Source organism: Spermophilus citellus (assembly GCF_964194105.1).
Source record: "Spermophilus citellus genome assembly, chromosome: 1".
In the NCBI taxonomy this organism is placed as follows: Eukaryota; Metazoa; Chordata; class Mammalia; order Rodentia; family Sciuridae; genus Spermophilus; species Spermophilus citellus.
The window spans coordinates 221,234,048-221,257,608 of NC_138182.1; the positions used below are offsets into that span (position 1 = coordinate 221,234,048).

The 23,561-nt window shown below is 34.0% G+C and overlaps 1 protein-coding gene across 3 annotated transcripts in view; it reads left to right on the top strand.

Annotated features, from left to right (window-relative positions):
- The window catches only part of SSBP2 (single stranded DNA binding protein 2), a 351,463-nt gene that overhangs the window by 85,959 nt on the left and 241,943 nt on the right, over window positions 1–23,561 (top strand). For all 3 annotated transcript variants that reach the window (XM_081294470.1, XM_081294469.1, XM_081294471.1), the window contains one exon: window positions 17,403–17,464. In XM_081294470.1, the coding sequence (XP_081150596.1) occupies window positions 17,403–17,464 (62 nt within the window). The remainder of the gene's footprint in view (window positions 1–17,402; window positions 17,465–23,561) is intronic.

The window sequence follows — 23,561 nt, forward strand, 5'->3', positions numbered from 1 at the left end:
TGATATATTTACATATGCACAAACATGATTAAAAAAAATTAGTTGTAGGTAGACACAATACCTATGCATATAACATGATTTAAAAAAAAATTTAGTTGTAGGTGGACACGATACCTTTACAGATATATATATATATATTGCTGAGGATCCTACCACTGAGCTACAACCCCAGCTCACAGAACATGACTTTTAAAGAATTCATTCTGCATTGCCTCCCCTTATCTATTCCTGCACTTTCTCTCTCTCTCTCTCTCTCTCTCTCTCTCTCTCTCTCTCTCTCTCTCTCTCTCTCTCTCTCTCTTTTGGCGGGGTGCAGGGTTCAGGGGATTGAACTCAGGGGCATTCAGCCACTGAGCCAATCCTCAACCCTGCTTTGTATTTTATTTAGAGACAGAGTCTCATTGAGTTGCTTAGTGCCTTTCTGTGGCTGAGCCTGTCTTTGAACTCATGATCCTCCTGCCTTAGCCTTCCAAGCCATTGGGTTTACAGGCATGTGCCACCAAGTCTGTCTCTTGATCTCCTTCTACATTACGGATTTTCCCTATATCTTTATGTTATACAATCCTGTGCTCCCCCTTTCTTTTATTTTACTCTAGCTTCTGCATATGAGAGCAAACATTTGACCTTTGAGTTTTGGACTTTGGCTTATTTCACTTAGCATGATATTCTCCATTTCTATCCTTTTACTAGCAGATGCCATAATTTCATTCTTCTTTATGGCTGAGTAGAACTTCATTTTGTGTGTGTGTGTGTGTGTGTGTGTGTGTGTGTATCTCACAGTACTTATTTATATATATATATATATATATATATATATATGTATATACATTTATACATATAATATATATATATATATAAAATCAATCACAGTTCTTTAATCCATTCATCTACTGATGGGTACCTGAGTTGATTCCGTAATTTATCTATTGTGAATTGTGCTGCAATAAATTTTGAGTTGCTGTCATCATGGTAGCACTCCAATTTTAGATATTTTGGGAAAATATCAAGGAGTGGGATAACTGGGTCATATGGTGGTTCTATTTCTAGTTTTTTGAGGATTCTTCATAGTGCTTTCCAGAGTGGTTGAATTAGTCTGCAGTCCTGCTAACAATGTATAAGTATACCTTTTCCCCCACAACATCACCTGCATTTATTATTGTTTGTATTCTTGATCATTGCTATTCTGACTGGAGTAAGAGAAAATCTTAATGTGTTTTCAGTTTGAATTTCCCTGATTGCTAAAGATGTTGAACATTTTTTTCATATGTTTGTTGGCTGTTTGTGTTTCTTCTTTTGAGAAGTTTCTACTTAGTTCTTTTGCCTATGTATTGATCATGTTTTTTTTGATATTAAGGTTTTTGAATTCTTCATATATTCTGGGTGTTAATCTCCAATTGGAGGAGTATCTGGCCAAGATTTTTTCCCATTCTGTAGGATCTCTCTCGATGCTCTTAATTATTTCCTCTGCTGTACAGAAGCTTTTTAGTTTGATGGTATCTCACATATTGATTCTTGGTTTTGTTTTTTGTACTTTGGGGGTCTTGTTAAGGCACTCGGTGCCAGCACCTATATGATAAAGCATTAACCTTATGTTTTCTTCTATGTTGTAAGACTTCTGGTCTAATTCCTAAATCTTTGATACATTTTGATTTGAGTTTTGTGAAGGTTGAGAGATAAGGATCTAGTTTCATTTTCTACTCTATCCAGTTATCCTAGCACCATTTGTTAAAAAGATTGTCTTTTCTCCAAAATATATTTTTGGCATGCTTGTCAAATATCAGATGGCTTTTGGTATGCGGATTTGTCTCTGTGTCTTCTATGTTGCATTGGTCATTATGTCTATTTTTATGCCAATACTATGGTGTTTTTGTTTTTGTTTTTACTAATGTTCTTTAGTATAATTTCAGATCAGGTATTGTGAAGCCTCCTGCTTTGCTTTTCTTGCTTAGTATTGCTTTGGCTCTTCTGGGTTTCTTATTCTTCCAAATGAATTTAAGAATCATTTTTGCTAATTCTGTGAAGAATGTTATTGGTATTTTGATTGCATTGAATCTGTATATTGCTTTTGGTCATTTTTATAATATTGACTCTGTCTATCTAGGAACATGGGATGTGTTTCCATATTTTAAGGTTTTCTTCAATTTCTTTTCCTATTTGTATCCAAAGTGATTTTGCAAGAAAAGGAAATCAAAGGGATACAAATAGGAAAAGAAAAAAACAAACTATCTTAGTCTGTTGACACTATATCTAGAAAACCCAAAAAACTATACCAGAAGACTTCTAGAGTTATGAGTTTAGCAAAGTAGCAGGATACAAGATCAACTCCCATAAATCAATCGTTTTCCTATACTCCAACAGTTGATTCAGCTGAGGAAGAAATCAGGAAAACCATCCCATTACAATAACCTCAAAAAAATTAATACTTGGGAATTAAACTAACTAAGGGGATAAAGAGCTTTACAATGAAAATTCTTGAATACTGAGGAAAGAAATTGCATCTTTCTCTGGTTTTACTTCATATAATATATTTTGGAGTGTTCCTTCCCTTTCAATTTCATGAAATAATTTTAGAAAGATTGGTGCTAGTTCTTCTGTAAAAGTTTGGTAGAACTCAGCTAAGAATCCATCTGTTTCTGGGCTTTTCTCTTTCAGGAGGCTTTTACTGGTATTTCAATCTCATTATTTGATATTGGTCCGTTTGGGCTTTCTGTATCTTCATAATTCAATTTGAGCAGGTCATATGGGCTTAGAAATTTGTTAGTGTCTTCCAGATTTTCCAGTTTATTGGAATATAGATTTCAAAATAGATTCTGATAATCCTTTGGATTTCAGAAGGGTCTGTGGTGATATTTCCTTTTTCATATCTGTTCTTGTTGATTTGGGTCTTCACACTCTTTTCTTTTGGTTAGTTTGATTAAAGGTATGTCCACCTTATTTATATTTTCAATGAACCAACTCTTTGTTACATTTATCCTATGTATTGATTTTTTATTCTCAATTTCATTGATTTTGGCTCTGATCTTAATTATTTCCTATATTCTACTGATTTTGGAATTCGTTCTTTTTCTAAGGCCTTCAGGTGGAACATAATCTTATTTATTTGGGATCTCTCTAATTTTTTAATATAGGCATTCAGTGCTATAAATTTGCCTGTTAGAACTACTTTCATAGTGTCCCAGGAATTTTGCTGTTATATCTCTGTTCTTATTTATTTCTAAGAATTTCTTTATTTCTCATTTCTTTTTTTTTATTGGTTGTTCAAAACATTACAAAGCTCATGACATATCATCTTCCATACATTTGATTCAAGTGAGAGAATATTATTCAATCTCCATGTGTTTATGTAGTTTCTATTATTTTTCTTTTTAAAAGTTTTTGATGGTTCTTTTTAAACATTTGTTTATTTATACACAGTCCTGAGAATCAAACCCAGTGTCTCACACATGCTAGACAAGTGCTCTACCACTGAGCTCTACCACAAAGCTGCGGATTTGTAGCATTAGTCCATTATGATCTGATAAGATACATAGAATTATGTTGATTTTTAAAAAATAATTGCTAAGACTTGTTTTGTGGCCTAGAATATGATGTATTTTAGAAAAAGTTCCATGTGCAGCTGAGAAGAACATGAATTCAACAGTTTTGGGATGGAATAGTATAAAGATATATTAGGTCCATTTGATTTAGAGTATTATTTAGGTTGGAGATATCTTTATTAATTTTGTATTTTGATGGCCTGTCTGTTGGTAGTAAGGGTGTGTTGAAATTACCCAGTATTATTGTGTTGGAGTCTATGTGGGATTTATTCAGTTTCATGGAGTTTTTTTTTTATTTAAAAAGTGTTTGAAAATTTAATTGGCTGTATTAACTTGTGGGCCATTGTGTAAGATCATTATCTCTTCTTGTTGGATAATTCCCTTTCTAGGTTGTAGTTGCATTCTTTGTCTTTTCAGATTAATATTTGCTTGAAATCGGCTTTGTCAGGTAAGAGAATAGCTACTCTGGCTTGTTTTAGTGGTCTGTATGCATGAAATATTTTTTGCCTTCCTTTTACCTGTGGATGTCTTTGCCTATAAGATGAGTCTCTTGTAAATAGCATACTGTTGGATCTTGTTTTTTGATCCATTCTGCTAATCTGTGTCTTGTAGTTGGGGAGTTGAGAAACCATTAACATTCAACATTAGTATGGATATGTGTTTGTGGTTTCCTGCCATTCTGATATTTTGCTGTATTTTATCCTGTCTTGATTATCATTTGGTGGGTTATTACTTTACTGAACATCCTCTGGGAGCTTTGGGAATTGTCTTTTAGTTCCTTTGTGTGCAGTTTGAATATTCTTTATAATGCTGGATTGGTGCTTATAATTTCTTTTAGTTTATTTCTGTCATGGAAAGGTTTTATGTACCTCTGGAATTTGAAAGTGAACTTTGCTGTATATAATAACCATGGCTGGCAGTTACTTTCTTTTAGGGCTTGGATTTTCTCATTCCAGGCCCTTCTTGATTTTAGGATGTGGACTGAGAAACCAGAAGTGAGCTTTATTGGTTTGTCTCTAAATATGACCTGATGTTTTTCTCTTGCAGCTTTTAATATTCTTCCCTTATTTTCTACGTTAGGCATTTTGACTATAATATGTTGTAATGAACTTTTCATTTAAATAGGTCTATTTAGAGTCCTGTAAGCCTCTTGTATTTAGATGTATATCTGATTTCTGATATGGGAAAAGTTTTTTGTAACTATCTCATTGAAAATGTTCTTTATGTCTTTAGTGTGTATCTTCGTGTTCTCTATATCCCAATGATTCTCAGGTTTGGTTTTTTTAATGTTGTCTCACAGTTCTTGTATATTCTGGTCATAGTCTATGTTTTTTCCCCTTTATTCATTCTGTGTACTCAAGATCATCTAGCCTGTCTTCAATGTCTGAAATTCTGTCTCCAAGGGCTGAGGTTTTATTTTCTATGCATTCTAATATGTTAGTGATACCTTCAAGTGAAATTTTAATTTGATTAATCATGTCTTTCATTTCTAGGAGTTCTGCTTGGTTTCTTTTCATTGTTTCTATTTATTAATTAAAGTGGTCTTTCATCTCCTCTAATTGTGTTTGATTGTGCTAGCAGCTTGTGTTTGCCTGCTTATACCATAAAGTTTCTCTCATCTGGACTTTCCTCAGTGCTGTGTTCCTATAACTGCTCTCTTAATTCCTTCCTTAGGTCTTCTTTTAGATCACTGAACATTTTAATAGTCAGTTTTTTTATAATCTTTTGCTGGGATTTCATCCATCTCATTATCAGTGGGATCCTTTGTTGGGGGATTGTGGATTTTGGGGAGAGATTTTGTTTGTCTGTTTCCTCATGTTTTCAGAGGTTTTCAACTTGTGCATCAGTTGAGGTGGATTTCCCTACCTCTTTTTTTTTTTTTTTGAGAGAGAGAGAGAATTTTTTAATATTTATTTTTTAGTTCTCGGCGGACACAACATCTTTGTTTGTATATGGTGCTGAGGATCGAACCCGGGCTGCACGCATGCCAGGAGAGCACAAACTACCGCTTGAGCCACATCCCCAGCCCTCCCTACCTCTTTATATGAATATCCTTTTGTGTGTAATTATCTTATTTATTCTGGGACTTCTCTCTTTTTTTGATGTGTGTAGATGCTACAGGGTGGGACCTGAAGTCCTTCTCAGATTTGTCCTTCTTGGTTTGGGGCTTTTGTCTCCTCATTTGAGTTGGAGTAATTTTATGGCTGAGGAGGAGTAGACTGTGTGTGGATTGAGATTCACTGCTGCTTGATTGAGATGTGAGTATTTCTCAGCTGTGGGATCTCTACTCTGTGATTTTGAAGTGACCCAATCTCTTTCCAGCCCCTCTTAGAAGAAGCGGGGAGCCAGGAGTGGCACTAATGTCAGCAACAGATGTACAACTTTATATTAAATGTCCTTTGACTGTGATAATATTTGCTGTCTCTTTGGGAAGCTGTACACCTAAGTTGTGTGCTTTGGTCTTGAGCCAGGTACGACTTGGAGTACTGCTTTCCTCTACTCTGCCATCTTCAAAATCCCCTCTAATTCCTTTAAGAAATTTACAAGGCATATTATTGCTGTTTTATTGATTAGAACAATATAACTCAGAGCATTTATATAACTGTGTCATAGTTACACAGCTTAGTGAATTATAGCCACTAGCTGTATATGAATTTTGAGCACTTTAAATATAACTAATGAAATTGATAAGTGCTATGTTTTAAAGTATACATTACATTTTAAGGCTTATTTTGAACAAATAATATAAAGTATCATCATTACTTTTGAAAAAATTTGACCACATGTTAATATTTTGGATATATTGAATAAAAATGTGTTACTAAAATTAATTTTATCTTATTACTTGATATGGCTATTTAAAAATTTACAGTGACATAGGTGACTCTTATTTGTAGCCCATGTTTGTATTTCTATTGGACAGTGCTACTTGAAATCACATTTTGTCTAGTGATCTTATGAGTGTAGCCTCTACCACGTCAGGGATACAAAGGCAACCCATTGCCCATAATGCCCTGAATGGCTTTCTTGAGATTAAGTTGCTCCCCAAACATAAAGTTAAGGAATAATCCTATTTCTAGTTTATGTGAATTAGCCAGCCCTATTTGGAAATTAGGAATTTTAGAGGTTTGGTCTTAACATATCACTAATTAATAAATTAATTAATGAAGATCTCTAAAACATTTTTTTCTGTTCAAGGGTTTCTATATAAATGTCATACTTTGGTATTTTATTTTACTAGACAATATTTTGGCAGTCTGTCTATTAAAGTCCAAATGAATGGGTATTATTCTCTTATATTATAGAAAATTTACAATGTGTTTGGGAGTGGAGTGGTTTAATTAAAGGGACCAAAGAGGATTTCATCTTTCGTTATAGGATTTTTTACACACTTAAATATATATGCAAATATGCATTATTTTATATTATTTAAACATATAAATGTTGAAAATATGTTCTCTTAAATTATCTGCATTTGGAGAGGGAAGCCTGGAGATAGATTTGTGATAACTCATTGCTGAGAACACCCCAGCATTTTTATTGATTTCAGTTGGTTAAATTTTATTATTTTTTATTTTTTTTAAAGAGAGAGTGAGAGAGGGAGAGAGAGAGAGAGAGAATTTTTAATATTTATTTTTTAGTTATCGGCAGACACAACATCGTTGTTTGTATGTGGTGCTGAGGATCGAACCCGGGCTGCACACATGCCAGGCCAGCGCGCTACCGCTTGAGCCACATCCCCAGCCCAGTTGGTTAAATTTTAATAGTTTGCTATTTCCTCCCTCACATTTTAAATTTCTGCAATATATAGCTGCTTGTGTTTGCATGTACCATAAAGTTTCTGTCATCTGGGCTTTCCTCAGTGGTATGTTCCTTCTGCCTAAGTTCTTCTTCCCTTCTCTTCTCAAAAAGCTTAGAAATCCCTCTTCTTAGGTAGGCTTTCTTAGGCTCTTTTTCTAAGCTGATAGTGCATTTTGCCATGACTGGTACATGAAGACCTTTACATACTATGCTAGGAAGTTTGCACTTTATCTTCTTGGTCAAATGGACATTTCAAAAATTTTAAAGTTAAAGAATAACAATGTCTATACTCTGATGTCTATGTGACCTTATTTCTTACAAATGGAGAGTTTAAAAAAGAGAATATAATATTTTAGAGCTCTATACACTACTTGCTCTGTCTTAATTTTTCTTGGATCATGTAGAAGTGTAAGGCTGCTTGTTGTAGAATAACTTATTAACCAGTTTAGACTTGCAGGGCTCTCTTGTCTCCCTAGATTCTCCCTAGTCTATTCCCAGGTTTTTACCTCATTCAGAACTGTTACACAAAGAACTTAAAATAGAGAGACATACTTATTTGTATTGATTATTGTGGTAAAAAGGAAATGATTGAAATGACACCAATTATTTAGAAATCAAATGTTTTCACTCTGGTTCAAGGAAAGGTAGAATACTTCTTTCAACTTTGACATTCTCCCTCAGGATATGAATAAATGTGATGTTTAATGAGCTCCTCTAACTGAGGATTTACTGTTTCTTTTACTTGTATGGGCTGGCTCTTTGTTATGGGTGAAGTTGTGAGAAGTTCAAATTGGAAATCCAGACATCATCTCAACACACAAGATGTGATTCTCTACAGCCTGATCTTTCATTTGGGCTTAGCCTTTCTAGAAGTGCCCTTGACTTAGTCAGTCAGAAATTGGAATGTTCTTGATGGGTTTTGTTATTGGTTAGAAGAGTGGAGGACATAATTATTATTAGCTCAGCTTTTTTTTCTTAATTAAAAAAAGATAGCATTGAACTAACAGTAGAAATCAAATCATTTCTCCGAATTTCACTCTTTTGATGTTTTCTTTGATTTATGAAATGTTTTAAACCACTACCTGTATCCTAAATATAGTTTTTCTGACTTTTCATTTTCTTACCTCTAGGGAGAGACTCATTTTTTTTTAAAGAAATATGCTCAACACAGAGACCTTCTTCTGCTTTATTAACTTTCAACATTCAGAAACTAAAAAAAGAGTGTAAGAAATCTTTCCAATTTTATATCAACTTGTTTCGTAACTTTGAATTCATTAGGAGCTATCTTTTTTCTAGTTATATTGTTTTCTTTTTTGTAATTTATTTTTTATTTTGCAGTGCTGGGGATCAAACCTGGGGCCTTGATCATGCTAAGCAAGTGCTCTACCACTGAACCATATCCACAGCCCTAATTATATTGTTTTAATACACAAAGAATCCATGTTTGTTGCTGAAATTTTGCATGTTATTTATGCTACAGAATGAGGTTGAATAGCCTTAACAAATAAAATTAATAATTGGAATGTTGAAGAGATTATAGATTCTTTCTTTACCTTCATTTTCTTTTACTTGTTTATGATACATTACTGTCCCTTTTTTGTCATAAATTAATCACATTTGCCTGAAATAGAAACTTAAAAACATCTAATAGATTGGTTCTTCAGATTGTATTAGGATTGCTAAGGTATTGAACACTATAGACTCCAAAAGTCTGTTCTGTCTTTCACCTATATGAAAAGAGTAAATAAAGTTATTATTTCTAAACTTGTTTCTTCAACTTGAATTTGGAGGCAATAGAGTGTACTGTGTAAGAGTAATACCTTTGGGTCAGACTTTCTGGATTTGAATTATATTTTACATTTTCTTACTAACTTGTTTTTCTTAATTATAGAAAGAAGATAATCATAATAATGCTTCTGAATTATGCTAAGGTTTAAATGAATTAATGTACATAAATTGCTTAGCATAATTCCTGGCAGATAGTAAATGCCCCAAAGTGTTATTTTTAAAAATTTGTGACTGATATTTTTCTTTCTAGTGTAGTTTCTTTCTTTTTTTTAGAGTCAAGTGTAAATATATATCCTATCCATACATGTATGCACCACCTATCATTTGGATGGCCCACAGTCTTCCTACCTTTTGATATTATCCTTTCTATCAAAATGGCTTCCGCCCTAGTCCCTAATATTGTAGGCTGTCAAGTTTTTCTCCAACTTCTCTGAGCCTTACTTGGAGGCACTTGGGGTTCTCTTGTTACAATTTCTTGCTCTTGTTGAGTATTATGTTTCCATTCTGCTACTCCCTCTTAAGGTTAATCCCTTTTTTATGTCTGAAATTTTGTTTCCTTCATAACTTCAAAGCTCTATTATCTCACTGCTCTTGTATATAAAGGATTCTTATAGAAGGTCAGGGGATAACTGAAAAAAAATTAAGCATTGTATGGGTAACAGCATTAGCTTGAATATTAGACACAACTCATATTAATTTTTTTGATATTGCCACAAAGAGTTTCTCACTAGCTATTTTCCTGTGGGGGCAATTTGCCTCTAATCTTATTGACACCTTGAAACTTCCCCCATTTTCTCTTTTTCTGAATCCCCCTGGATACCCAAAAGTTCTTTCTGAGATATCATTATCAGCCTCCTAAATTCTTATGTAAAGAATAATAAGAATTATGTAGAATAACAAGTGTTTGTTGCTGTGACCTGACAGAACAACTGAGAGGAGGAAAGGTTTATTTTGAGCTCACACTTTCAGAGATTTAGTCCATCGTCAGCCGACTTAAATTCTTTGGGTCCAAAGTGAGGCAGAACATGATGGCAGAAGGGCGTGGTGGAAAAATGGTACTCTGTTCAAGGTAGCTAGGAAGCAGGGAGCAGGTTTTATTGATTGATTGATTGATTGATTGATTTTGGTACCAGGGATTGAACCCAGGGGCATTTAACCACTAAGCCACATCCCCAACCCTTATTTTTTTAAATTTTTATATTTTGAGACGGCCCTAAGTTCTAAGTTGCTTTCCTCTCATACTATTCTTGAGGCTGGCTTTGAATTTGCAATCCTCCTGCCTCAGCCTTTTGAACCACTGGGATTATAGATGTGTGCCACAATGCTTGGCAGAAGATAAACCCTTTTAGGGCATGCCTCCAGTGACTCATCTGTTATATTTACCATACTGTCTGTCCATTCAAACTGGAGTAAATGGATTAGATTACAGTCTCATAACCTAATCATTTCAGCTTTGAATATTCCTATATTAACATTGGTGCTTTTGGGGGTCATCTCATAATTCAGCTCATAACATTGAGTATTTGTTTAGCTTTTTATAATTCTTTCCTCTCATACTATTCCTATGGACCTCTGTTTTTATGGATCAAAGAATAAAACCAAAAAAAGAAAACAAAAATAAAAAAGGATTTATTATGGAGATTTCCCTGTAAAAAAACATTTTCCTTTAAGAGGGTGTCTTCTTTCCTTCTGAAGCAAATAGCACTGCCCAGTGAAACTTTCTGTAATTATGGAAGTGATACTTGCTTTCTAATAAGGTCCCTATTAATTTTAGGTAACTGTTTAGTACTCGGCATGTGGCTGGTGCAAATAAGGAATATTAAGTTAACAATTTTAAATTATGGAAGCCACATGTGAATAATAGGTATTATGTTAAATAACTCAGATTATCTACTTTAAAGTATAGTCAGACTTCTTTTCCTGTTAAACTTATATTTAATTTTTGAATTGAGATATAAAATATTTTACTTAAATTTTATTTTTTAATTTACATTTAGTTTAGTGTGTAGATACTCATACATAGAATATTTTAGAAAATCTGTGGGAATGTTAGGTTGTATCTAAGTTAGAAATCTTAGCAAATTTATCTTGGAACAAATGTGTATATAGGTATACAGAGTCTTCTTTATCCTTTTATGGTAGTAAAAGGATTTCTGAATATTCATTCAAATTCAAAAACTATTGTGAAGGATTCAGCAATACTTTGAAAAGTTTGGATCCCATGAGTTTCTAACCTGCTACTGTGCTGTTAAAGATGTTGTTGAAATGGGTTTGGATCTGCCAAAAAGTACTATATTGACAGGGCCAGAACTGCCAAAAAGTGCAGCAGCAACAAAAGCTTCACTTTTGAAGCCAGAGAAAGGAAGTTTCTCTTCTTCCTCTTGACTTTTGATCTCCTGCTAGTGTCTCCTGATGTCAGAATTTAACAGGAAGCTAGTTGGCAAGGAGAATAAGAAATATAATTTCCAGAATCCCAGCTCTAAGTATAGAATGGAGTGTACAGAAAGGTGGATGTGGAGGTGAGACACAATACATAAATTATTAGTAGCAGCATACCTCTCCAGAAGCAAATAAAGATGAAAAGTTAAGCAAATGTGTTTGCTTAACTTTTGTGTGCACAAGTTGAGCACACCTATTTATGTTTGTATCATTTTTTTTCTTTGCACAGATGTTAGTTTATAATACACATTGTTCTAACTTTTGATTGTTGTGTTTCTTGTTAGATTTTAGAAATTGTTTTATATTGATTCATTAAATGTCACAATTCTCCTTTTATGGTCATAGAATATTTCATTCTATGAAATGTGCTGTGATATATTTCATCAAGCCCCTACTGATGGAAATTAGGTTATATCCTGTCTTTCACAATTATAAATAATGCTTTAATGAACTCTTTCATATATATGAAAAAATACATATGTACATATATAAATGTAATGCATCTGACTATATTTATATATGATAGGATAAATTACTAGAATAATTGCCATATCAGATAATATATAATTTATAATTACCTTGAGGCATATTTGCCTTCAATATATCTTGTTCATGATTCAGTGTTTGGTCTGAGTAGAAATGCTAAAAATGCTAGATCTTTTGATAGAGACAGCATAATTATAGATAAAGAACTCTAATGCAGAAATATGACAGATGAATGGGTCTCAAGATGTATATAAAAGTCACAAGAGAATACAGCCTGTAGCTGGTCCAATGATAGAAGGAAGAGAGGTTGATAGTTCAACAGGAAATAGCCTTTTGGGGGAGGAAATACACATTGGGATTGCTATAATGGAAAAATAAAAACTGTATAATGGGGGAGAACTTGTTGGCATAGATGCCACTCAAACATTTAACTAAGCCTGAAGTCTATGAAGCAATACAACAGAAAATACTCTTCATAAATAATAGGAAAATTATTTTTGAAGGGCTAGGGATGTGGCTCAAGTGGTAACGCACTCGCCTGGCGTGTGCAGGGCACTGGGTTCGATCCTCAGCACCACATAAAAATAAAGATGTTGTGTCCACCGAAAACTGAAAAATAAATATAAAAAATTCTCATTCTCTCTCTCTCTCTCTCTCTCTCTCTCTCTCTCTCTCTCTCTCTCTCTCAAAAATTGTTTCTGAAATGACAATTGGCATTTAGGAGTATTTTTTGTCTATTTTTCAATACTACCAATCATCAATGCATGTTTGTTAAAAAATAACTACAGATGAATAAAATTTTAAAATGGAACTAACTCTCTGTTATCCTTTTTTAGAAAATAATGGTAAATTTACATTCATCCAATTGCACACACACGCATCAAAACTTAGAATCACTGTTGGTGAATGTTTCTCAGATTTTTTCTAATTTCCATTTTTTCTAAGAATGCTTCAATAAATGTGGCTTAGTTTTCTACAGGGCAGGGTTAAACTTGTTTTAAGTACCATTTCATGCTTTCTGTAAACAAGTAATACCTAGAACAGAGATTTATTTGGAGGCATCAATACCATTTGCTATAGAAACATATTTCTATGTAGACCCATCTCTTCTTTGCAAATACTTAAAGCATAGCTTTACTTGTTTTTCATTCAATAACTATAAAAGGATGGCTTTTTTGTTCAATATGATGGATCAATGTTCTAGCTGCTCCTGGCACAGATTTGTAATTTAAGGTGAAAAAGATGAATTCTACTCACTATATAGTAAAAAAAAAATGTTATGAGGCAGAAAGCAATGATGAATGTGAAGCATTTTGAGTTTCTTTTAAGGAATAATAATATGTAATATTTTAAAAATACACACGGATTGTCTTTAGACTTCCTCACATAAAAGACGATATCAAATATAAACCATACAGGTAGTTTCTTAGAATATTTTATCTCCTGAAATAGCTGAAGTCATTCACATTCTTCTTTTAATTAAAAGCAGTAATTAATTAGCAATATTTGCTTTATTTTATTAGTATATTATGCAAAGTCAAAATGAACTGAGATGAAATATAAGAACACTGTTTTGAAAAACTTTGTGTTCATATGATTAGGTTGATTTCAGTGATAAGGAATATTAGTGTGTGGGGGATGCATTTGTGAGGTCCCATTCTTATGCCCTTTCAGTGAGACATAAGTTAATGTAAGGCAAAAGATTAAGAGAAGAATGAGACAGGGTTTGACTAAATTATACTTTCATCAGGACAGCAGAGTTTTATTTCTCTTAAGTTTTAATTTTAGTCAGCTTTTCTTCTGCTTTGACCAAAAGACCTGACAAGAGCAATTTTAAGGAGGAAAAGTTTATTTTGGTGCTTACAGTTTCAGAGGTCTCAGTCTATAGACAGCCAGCTCCATTCTTCAGAACTCAAGGCCAGGCAAGAACATCATGGTGGAAGAGTGTGGTAGAGGCAAGCAGCTGAAGACACTGTACCAGGAAGCAGAGAGAGCAAGCTCTGCTCAATAGGACAAAATATATTCCCCAAAGGCACTCCCCCAGGGACCCACCTCCTCTAGCCAAACCCTACCATACCAGCCCACAGTTACCACTCAGTTAATTCCTATCAAGGGATTAATTCATGTATTGGGTTAAAACTCTCATAACTCAATCATTTCACCTCTAAACCTTCTTGCATTGCCTCACACATGAGCTTTTGGGGGACACCTTATATCCAAACCATAACAAATCTCACTAAGTATTGTTACTTATTTTTAGGAACCAATAAGACACAGTGTTAATCAACTAAAATAATCAAATAAAAAAAAATTGACATATATGTACAAGGTGACATATATGTACAAATATTTGTGTTATTTTTAAGGAGAATTCAAATTAGGGTCTGACTTATATAATATGTCCTAGTTTATTGTTCATATTTAGTATTTCTAACTTCATTAATTACTGGAAATTCTTAATTTAATACTCTTAAAATAGTTATCACATTTCTAATCTTTGGAAAAAGTTTGTATTTTGAGAACAAATTACTTGTCTACTTCAAAGTTCTCATTGCATTATATTTATGTAATTAAGAACTCTAAAAAATGCTTCAATGATAGTAATGGTACTTAAGGCTTTGATCTCTTCCTTTAAGTTGCCACCCCTCCCCATTTAGGGCCACTTTTTGAGTTTATTTTATGTTTTACAATTTTGATTTTTTAAAGTCCTTTGGGGATAAAATAACTGAGTTATTTCATAGTAGATGATATAAAGAATTGGTTGACTTTTTTTTGAAATATATGATTATATTTGTTTACTTTTTCAAAATGTTAAGGACCTTTGAACAAATTGTGCTGCTTGGGGTATTGTTAAACCACTTTTTATTATTTTAACTAAAAAAACAAGGAACATACTTATACACAGAGTTTCTGGATCTTATTATTTAAAACTATGAACTAACTTCATTATTTTCCTCTGCCCCTTTACTGCTTTGTCTCCCTCTGTACCATTTGTAATCTTCTTGTATAAACACAATTTGCCCCCTCCCCCTTTTAATTAGTTTATGATCTACCTTCCTACAAAGCATAATCCTGAAGAAAGGGATTTTTATTGTTTGTGTTCACTGCTATCCAGTGCTTTGAAAAGATACCATATAAATGCCCATACAGATTTCAAAATTCCAAATTTACTTTGTAAAACGTACTTAGTCTGAATTTTTAATTTTTGAGAGATATTGACTTTATTTTAAATTTTTGTAATGGTGAACTCAAAGTCATCTGAAATATAAATACTTGAAAAGTTAATATCACCTTGTATTTTTTAAAAAAACTCTTACTTCATTCATAACCTATAAAATTAGAAATTTGTTTTAAAATGCAATCCTTAAGGTATAACTTAGTCTACATATTAAGCCCAGTCTCTTGAAAATTCCTCAGTCAGTGGTGATAACTGATGTTCATATTGATGATTTTGATATGCCTTAAGATCCTGAAATGCCTTTTGATTCACCAAAGGGAAGGAAGGAACAATGGAAGGCAGGCAGGCAGGCAGACTTCAAAAGTTAAGTTCTCCTAGAGAACATTATATTAAGCGAAATAAGTCAGGCATAGAAAAACAAATACTACATGTCCTCACTTATATATGGAAGCTAAAAAAAAAGTTAATCTGGTAGAAGTAGTGAGCCTGGATGGAAGTAGTGAGTAGGGAAGGCAAGGATGGAGAGAGGATGGTTAATAGGTACAAGGGTGCAGTTGGACAAGAGGAACAACTTCTAATGTTCTAAAGCACAGTAGGATAACTAAAGTTGACAACAATTAATTGGATATATCAAAATAGCTAGTAGAAAGTATTTTGAATGTTTCCAAAACAAAGAAATGATAAATGTTTGATGTGAAATGTAATACCAGTTATCATGATCTTACCATTACATGCTATATACATCAATTGACATAGCACACTGTATTACGTAAGTATGCAATTACCTTGTGTCAGTTTTTTTTTTTTTTTAAAGCTGGGTTCTCTTTAGATTGATTTCCTTTTTGTCATCTGAATACATGGTAAATCAACTAAATAGAACACAAATTCCAAAATTTTTAAAATAAATAACAGCTTAATTTGTTTAAATGATTAACATTTTACTGCTTCCATTTATATCAGAAGCATAGAAAAATTTTCCTTAGTTTCAACTCTAATTGCTGTTTTTCCTAGTTGTACATATGATTTCCACCAAGGTATTTTATACTGTTTTGTTGAGTAAGTAAAAATTGTTTGGCACGTACCTAAATACTTGAATATTTATCACTGGAGTTTTGTGAGTACTGGTGACACTGATGCTGGAGTAAATTTTTATAGCATTGCTTTTCTAGGTAAAAGAAAAAATAACCACAGTAGCTAACAGTTATCAGGCATTTACTGTGTCAGTTACTCTAAGTGATTTTCATGTACTAACCAGTTTATTCCTTACAGCAACCCTTGGAAGTAGGTAACTACTATTATCCCTTTTTATAGATGAGGAAGTGGAGGCACAGAAGACTTAAGTAACTTCCCTCAGTTCAAACAGCTAATATATACGAAAGCTAAATTTATGCCCATGCCTAATTCTGCTTAAAGGAATATATTTTTAGTATTTTATTTTATAGGGGGGCATGGGGTGGTGGTATATCAACCAAGATACAGATATACTAATTAAAAGAACATTAAATGTTTCAACAGAGAGAATATAATATGGGGAAATACAGGTTTAAGAAAACAAGGAACTGCAGAATGTATGAAGTTATATAAATCAATAATTGCCACAAGTAAGCAATAGGGCTGATGGATCAAAAGAAAGAAGCGTGGTTATCAGAATATTAGAGGGAAAACCTCCACAGCTGAGTCTTAAACTTCTAAGGAAAGACAACTTTCTGGCTATAAGGCCCCACTGAGCTTATGAGGTACCAAGCATCTCAAATTGCACAGAAAGATGGATTTGGAGTTGAGAGAAGAGCCTAATAACTTGTATAATGGGAAGCAAATTCAGGGAAATAATGGCAACATCTTCTCTCATAGACTAATTCAGTTATCACTATGTAAAATCAGTACTTGAAAAACTCCAGCAAAGAATAATGTGAAAAAGATGAAAAACATTAAATTTACCTTTTAAAATGGGAAAAATAGGGGCTGGGGTTGTGACTCGGTAGTGGAGAGCTCGCCCAGCACATGTGAGACCCTGGGTTCGATCCTCATCACCACATAAAAGATGAGTAAATGAAATAGAGATATTGTGTTCAATTACAACTAAAAAAATTAAAAAAATGGGAAAAATATTGTTTTGCATTATGTATGGGAAAATGTATTAGAAAATTATTTAATATCTTTTTTATTCATTTTAGATAAGATGGGAAAAAAACATCACATTGGGGGAACCACCAGGATTCTTACATTCTTGGTGGTGGTAAGTATCTTTTATTCCATTTTTACTACATTGATAATGCATTTCAGTAGACTTGCACTATACTTGTTTATATTTCATGCTTCTCTTTTAATTTTTACTTTCTAAAATTGTTATTTGAAAGCCAGCACTTTTAAAAGCAAAACTCGAAACTAGCGTTAGTGTTTTTTGACTTAAAGATGTTACTATTTAGTCAAGATGGAATTGAAACGACTATGTGGAATCTCCAACTGTAAGTATGAGTATCATATTTGTTTGTTAGGACTGCCATAACAAAATATCAGAGAACGAATGGCTTATACACAGTCAGGAGGACAGAAGTCTAAGATCAATGTGCTAGAATGACTGGTTTCTGATGAGGGCCCTCTCTTAGGCTTGTAGACAGTCACCTTCTCACTATGACTTTACATTATACGAGGAGAGAAAGAAAGAAAGTTTTTTGTGTCTCTTCTTAGAAGGGCACTAATCCCATAATGAGGGTCATACCTTTGTGACCACAACCAAATGTAATTATCTTCCAAAGGTCCACTTCAAAATGAATTGGAAAGTTAGGACTTCAACACATGAATTTGGAGGAGGTATACAATTCAGTCGATAGCAGACTTCCTTTTTTTTACTTGCAGTGGCAAATGAGGATTGTACTTTTTTTGATTCTCTGCTCACTGACTATGTATAAGGTTGCTGTCTGTGAAGAGGCCTTTTAAATTGTCATAATGCTAGACCACTTCATAAGCTTCAGAACACCATTCCTGTTTCTTCCTTGAAGCCTCACTTTTCCTCTTGAGGATTGGGAATGGGAGATAATAATTTGATTGGCTAACCCTATTCCTAAATAACAGCCATCCATCAAATGGAAAATTTCTAAGAACAAGAGGGGAATAAATTACAAACAAACAGGCACTGAAACAAATTTATCTTCATTTTCTCAAGATGTAAAAGCATATTCATGAGAAATGGTTTCCTGATAAAGTGCTAAGCAGATACTGAACTATTCATATGTATTTTTGTTTCTTGTTTGTTTTGAAGACCACAATTTTGTATTTCTTTACATTTCTGCCATATGGGTGGTAACTTTTAAGTTTTATTTATTCATATGCTTTGAGCAAATTTCTCTTTGCAAACTTAGTAAAATTTATTTATTGTATACTGTCAACAAATACTTATCGAATGCCTTGTATGTATCAGGTGCTATACGAGGTACTGTGGGCACACCAGTGAATAAAATGGGTACACATCCTTCCCCTATTGTTAATGACAATCTATTGAGGAAAACAAATAGCTCAGTAAGCATAAGAAAGAAATGTTTTATGGGATGTGCAGAATACCATCTAGCACATACTGAATACATTTCACCTGGAGAAGCTTTTATCTAAGCCAAGATTTTAAGTATATAGGGAGTTACTCAGAGAGACATAAAGAGATAAAGAAGAGGAATTTTCTAGGTCAATCCTATGATGTTTGAAGAGGAGGGGTAGGCAGAAAGAGTATAGCATGTAGAAAGAATGGAAAGAATTTCAGTGTGTTGGAAATTGAGGTGATAGATGATTAGGGATGAGTCTGGAGAGAGAAACTGGGAGTTTGAATTTACTTATAAAGATAATCCATTCAGGTAAGTTTTTCAGCAGGAGAGTATTCATCTTAGAGTAATGTCTCTTAGCAATATCATTGTAGTTATATAGAGTAGAAAATGGATGGAACATGAATCAATCCAGAAGTAGAGAAGTACTTAGAAAGCTATTTCAGTGAGAAGAGAATGGTTACCTCAGCTAGTGTATAATCAATGAGTAGCAAGAGAAGTGGAAGGATGTGGAAGATGTAAGTGTTGAAATAGCATTGACAGGATTTGGTGAAAAGTTCAGCTTTGTGGGGATGCTGGAAGTACATGGCATCCTGGTGGAGATTTGATTTAGGCAGCTGGTTAGGTATATCTGATACGTAAAAGAAAGAAAGATGGGTAAATGGTATTTCCCATGTGTGAGGAGAAAAAATGGATTTTGTATAGAAAATTTGCATACTTAACATTTAAGAGGTGAGGAGGAAGAATAGGCTACAAAGGAGACCGAAGACACAACTAAAGAGGTAGGAAGAAAACCAGGATAGTGTACCATCAGAGATAGCAACAATAAGGGAGGATTTTGAGAAAGAAAAAAATGTTTGAAAATGTCAACTGTGGCTGAAAGGTAGAATAATAGGAGTGGATATGTCCTTTCTGGACTTAGTGAAAAGGTTATTGTTGACTTGTGCAAAATGAGAAATGAGGGCTGAGGTTGTAGCTCAGTGGCAGAGAGCTTGCCTAGCACGTGTGAGGAGAAAAAAGAAAAAGAAAGAAAAGAAGAAAAAAAATTTAAAAGTGTCAACTCTGCAACTCTGGCTAAAAGGTACAATAACAGGAGAAGCATTTCCTGTTTATTGCCTTGTACACTAATCTCTCAGTGTCTTCTTTAAAAGAAGAGAACAAAAATTCTTTTCTAGTGCCATGAATGTGGTTACTTAGTACATTATTTAATGCCATCATCTTTTTAATCTCATGAAAGCATTCCTTACTAGAAGTCCTGTGGTGAATCGCACATGGTCAGTTGTGGTTGTGGGTTTCCCCTGTTTATCTCACGTACATGTGGTAGGAGCAGGTGCAATTGTTTGGTTGAGAATTCTTCCTGTATTTAGAACAACGGTTCATTACAGTTAAGCATCATCATAAGTGCTGTGTTTGGGGGTTTTAGGACTGATCTCTTATATGATATTATAAAAGTCAAATTTTCATTTTTACAGTATGTTTTGATGATATCTAGATCTTCACTATAAATTCTTAGCTATTTTCTGATAGTCATTGAGTCTCTTCACCTATTAATACCTTTATACTCTGTAAGTTTTGAATTAGCTTCACAAAGTGGCATAAAAAGCATCTGAGACTTGTATTCCTGTTGGATCAGGGTTAACAGTGAGAATTTTAAGTTTTCTGTTATAGCATTAATTTTATTTCTTGTACCTATTTCTCTTTTACTACCTTTCTTGTGAATATAACCTAGTCTCATACAATAGATGGTTGGTAATAAATTATTGAATTTATAGATGGGTGATAATAAATTACAGATTTTTTTTTGCATCTGCTTGACTAGCTTTTTTTTGGTTACGAGTTGTCAGAAGGTGCATATAAAAATCTTACCAGTTGAGCTGGGATTGTGGCTCAGCGGTAGAGCGTGTGCCTAGCACAGGCAGAACCTGGGTTCAATTCTCAGCACCACATAAAAATTTTAAAAAGGCACTGTGTTGTGTCCATCTACAAAAAATTTCTCCCCCCCCCCTCTCTCCTTTCTCCTCTAAAAAAAAATAAATAAAATCTTACCAGAGCTTTTACTTTTTACTTTTTTTGGTGGCTCTTGGATTCAGGGAAGTCCTTCCTGTATGGCTTTGATGTTTAAAGTAACTAATTCTTACTTAGTTGGATATATCAAAAAAATTCTAAATAATTAGCACATAAATATTTCCAGACTATATTTGTTCAACTTAAATCTAGCACAAGTACAGTATTTTTTCAATGTTTTTAGTTTTCTTCCCTAAAACTATTAACACACTCTTTCAGGTACCTAGTTCAGCTATATAAATAAATGATTCTTAATAATTTTGAGGTCAGGGGCTCCTCTGAGAAATGATGAAAGCTTTGGATCCACTGTTCTAGAAAAATGCCCAAATCCTAAACTGTCCTGATCATTTTGTACAGTTAAGCCATTACTATAGGTTCTGAATCCAGTAGAAGCCTAACCTTTTAACCCTCTACTTTTTTTTTGGTTATGGGGAGGGTACCGGGGATTGAACTCTGGGACACTCGACCACTGAGCCACATCCCCAGCCCTATTTTGTATTTTATTTAAATATAGAGTCTCACTGAGTTGCTTAGCACCTCACTTTTGCTGAGGCTGGCTTTGAACTCAAGATTCTCCTGTCTCAGCCTCCTGAGCCACTGGGATTACAAGCATATGCCACTATGCCTGGCTAAGCCTCCACTCTTTAGAACTGGGCTTCATAATCTGTGATCTAGGTTAGGAATTCAGGACCATAATAATGGTTGACTTTTTACAACTACTAGGAAAGCTGTTGCTGTTGTTGAGGTTTAGATGATTAGGATGGCATGTATTCTTCAGGAACTTACTGGTTGCTCAGTTGTTCAAACTAAGACTATTTATGGACCAATTTTGTTACTTCTTCTATTTTTTTTACAGAATATTTGAATTTGGAATTGTCCCATTATTTAAGCCTCCTCACTGAATATTTACAAAGTACAAAACTATGCTGCCTTCAAGACAATTAGTAATAGGAGAGAGAAACAATGAAAAGTATTATAATAGAAGTATATACTAGTTATGAAATCAATACAAAAGCAATTTTAAAAAGAGTTAGAAAATACTTCAAAAAGTGAATCTAAGCAGACATGAAAGTTGAATAAGGAAAAGGTATTTTGGGTGGGGAATAGCTAGTATAAAATCCCAAAAGGGGGATGATCATGTACTTAAGGAGTAACAGTTTGAAGCAATTGATCTATAGGTGCAATACTAGGAAAAGATGGAATCTAAAGCTAGAGACAAAAGCAGGGGCCAGGTTAAAAAGTCCTTGGATACATCAAGGATTTTGGACTACAAACAGAGATTATAAACAAGGTGTGTGATATTATAAGATTTGTGCTTTTAGATACTCACTTGGCATCAACATCGAGTTGGATTGAAGAGGATTGACAACAGAGGTGGGGACCAGTTTATAAGATGCTTATAATTGTCCATTGTAAAGGTAATAATGTGAGAGATCTCAGATAACAATGTGTCAAATAGTTTAGAGGTGAACAAGGAGCTCCCAAGTTTTCAATTTGATTGATAGGATAGACATTGAGGCTGTTCACTGAGTGAAGGAATATAGGGAGAACAACAGGCTTAGCTTTGGAGAAGACTGTGTTTTAGCTTGAACAGGCTATATTTTGAGATATTCAGATAAAATTGCCCTACAAAAATCCAGGGATCGTGGTCTGTATCTCAGAAAGGGCTACATAATTGTTTGGGACTTAACAGCACAGACTGTACAGCAGATGAGGAATTCATAGATTAAAATGCCTAGTGGAACAAAGAAGAGCAGAGCCTGGGTTGGAAATCTGGGAAAAATCAACATTTAAGCATGGTGGATAAAGAGGAATCTTTAGGAAAATCAAATGGAGAGGAACATGAGTAATCAGGAGAGAAAAGGTATAGATACAGAAAAGGAATTCCCGGAAGAGAGCATTGATCAGTTAAATTCATTCCTCAGCAAGTGTAAATAAAAACAAACAACAAACAAAAAAGTCTAAAGGTTTTTCTGAATTGGAAAGTAAGGTGAACTTTGGTTGTCTAGTGGAGAAGAATCTCAGAAGAGTGGTGAACATGAAATTTAGAAGGCTGTTTTAACTCATGTTTTCAGCTGCAGCATGGCCAAGAGTAGTCAAGTGTGTGACAGCATGTGTAGTTTCTCAGGTCCTAAGCAGAGCGGTACTTAATAGTTTTGTTTTAAAAATAGAATAGATTTGAATGAGCTGGTGGTCATGGCAGTACTATTTGGGAGGATGAGGCCAGATGTAAAACTGAGGCCAGCTTGGGCAACTTAGTCAGACCCTGTCCCAAACTAAAAGTTAAAAAAGGCTGAGGATGTAGCTCAGTGGTGGATTGCTTGCCTAGCTTGTATGAGGCCCTGGGTTCAATCCCCAGTAGCCTGGGTGGGAGTTGGGGAATAGAATAGATTTGAGCATGTGTATAGATTGAGGTGAAAAATCAGTAAAAGGTTGGAAAGGGTTGAAGATGTAGGAAAGAGAGAGAGAGAGATATATACATGTACAAAGAAGGAGAATAAAATGCAAGAGATATGAGAACCAAATGCTTTGGAGAGGAGGAGGGGAATTTCTACTTTTAGTATGAAATAGAGGAAAGTAGGTGATTTTACTTACTGGAGCTGTTCTCTCTTCTTTCTGATGTGATTTCCCTAATCACTTTTTTCTTTTCTGGTTTGCACCATACCCAGTGCTACAGAATTTCCCATGCTTCAGTTCATTTCCTTTACTTGGATCAAAGATTACATATTCTAGTGGGCC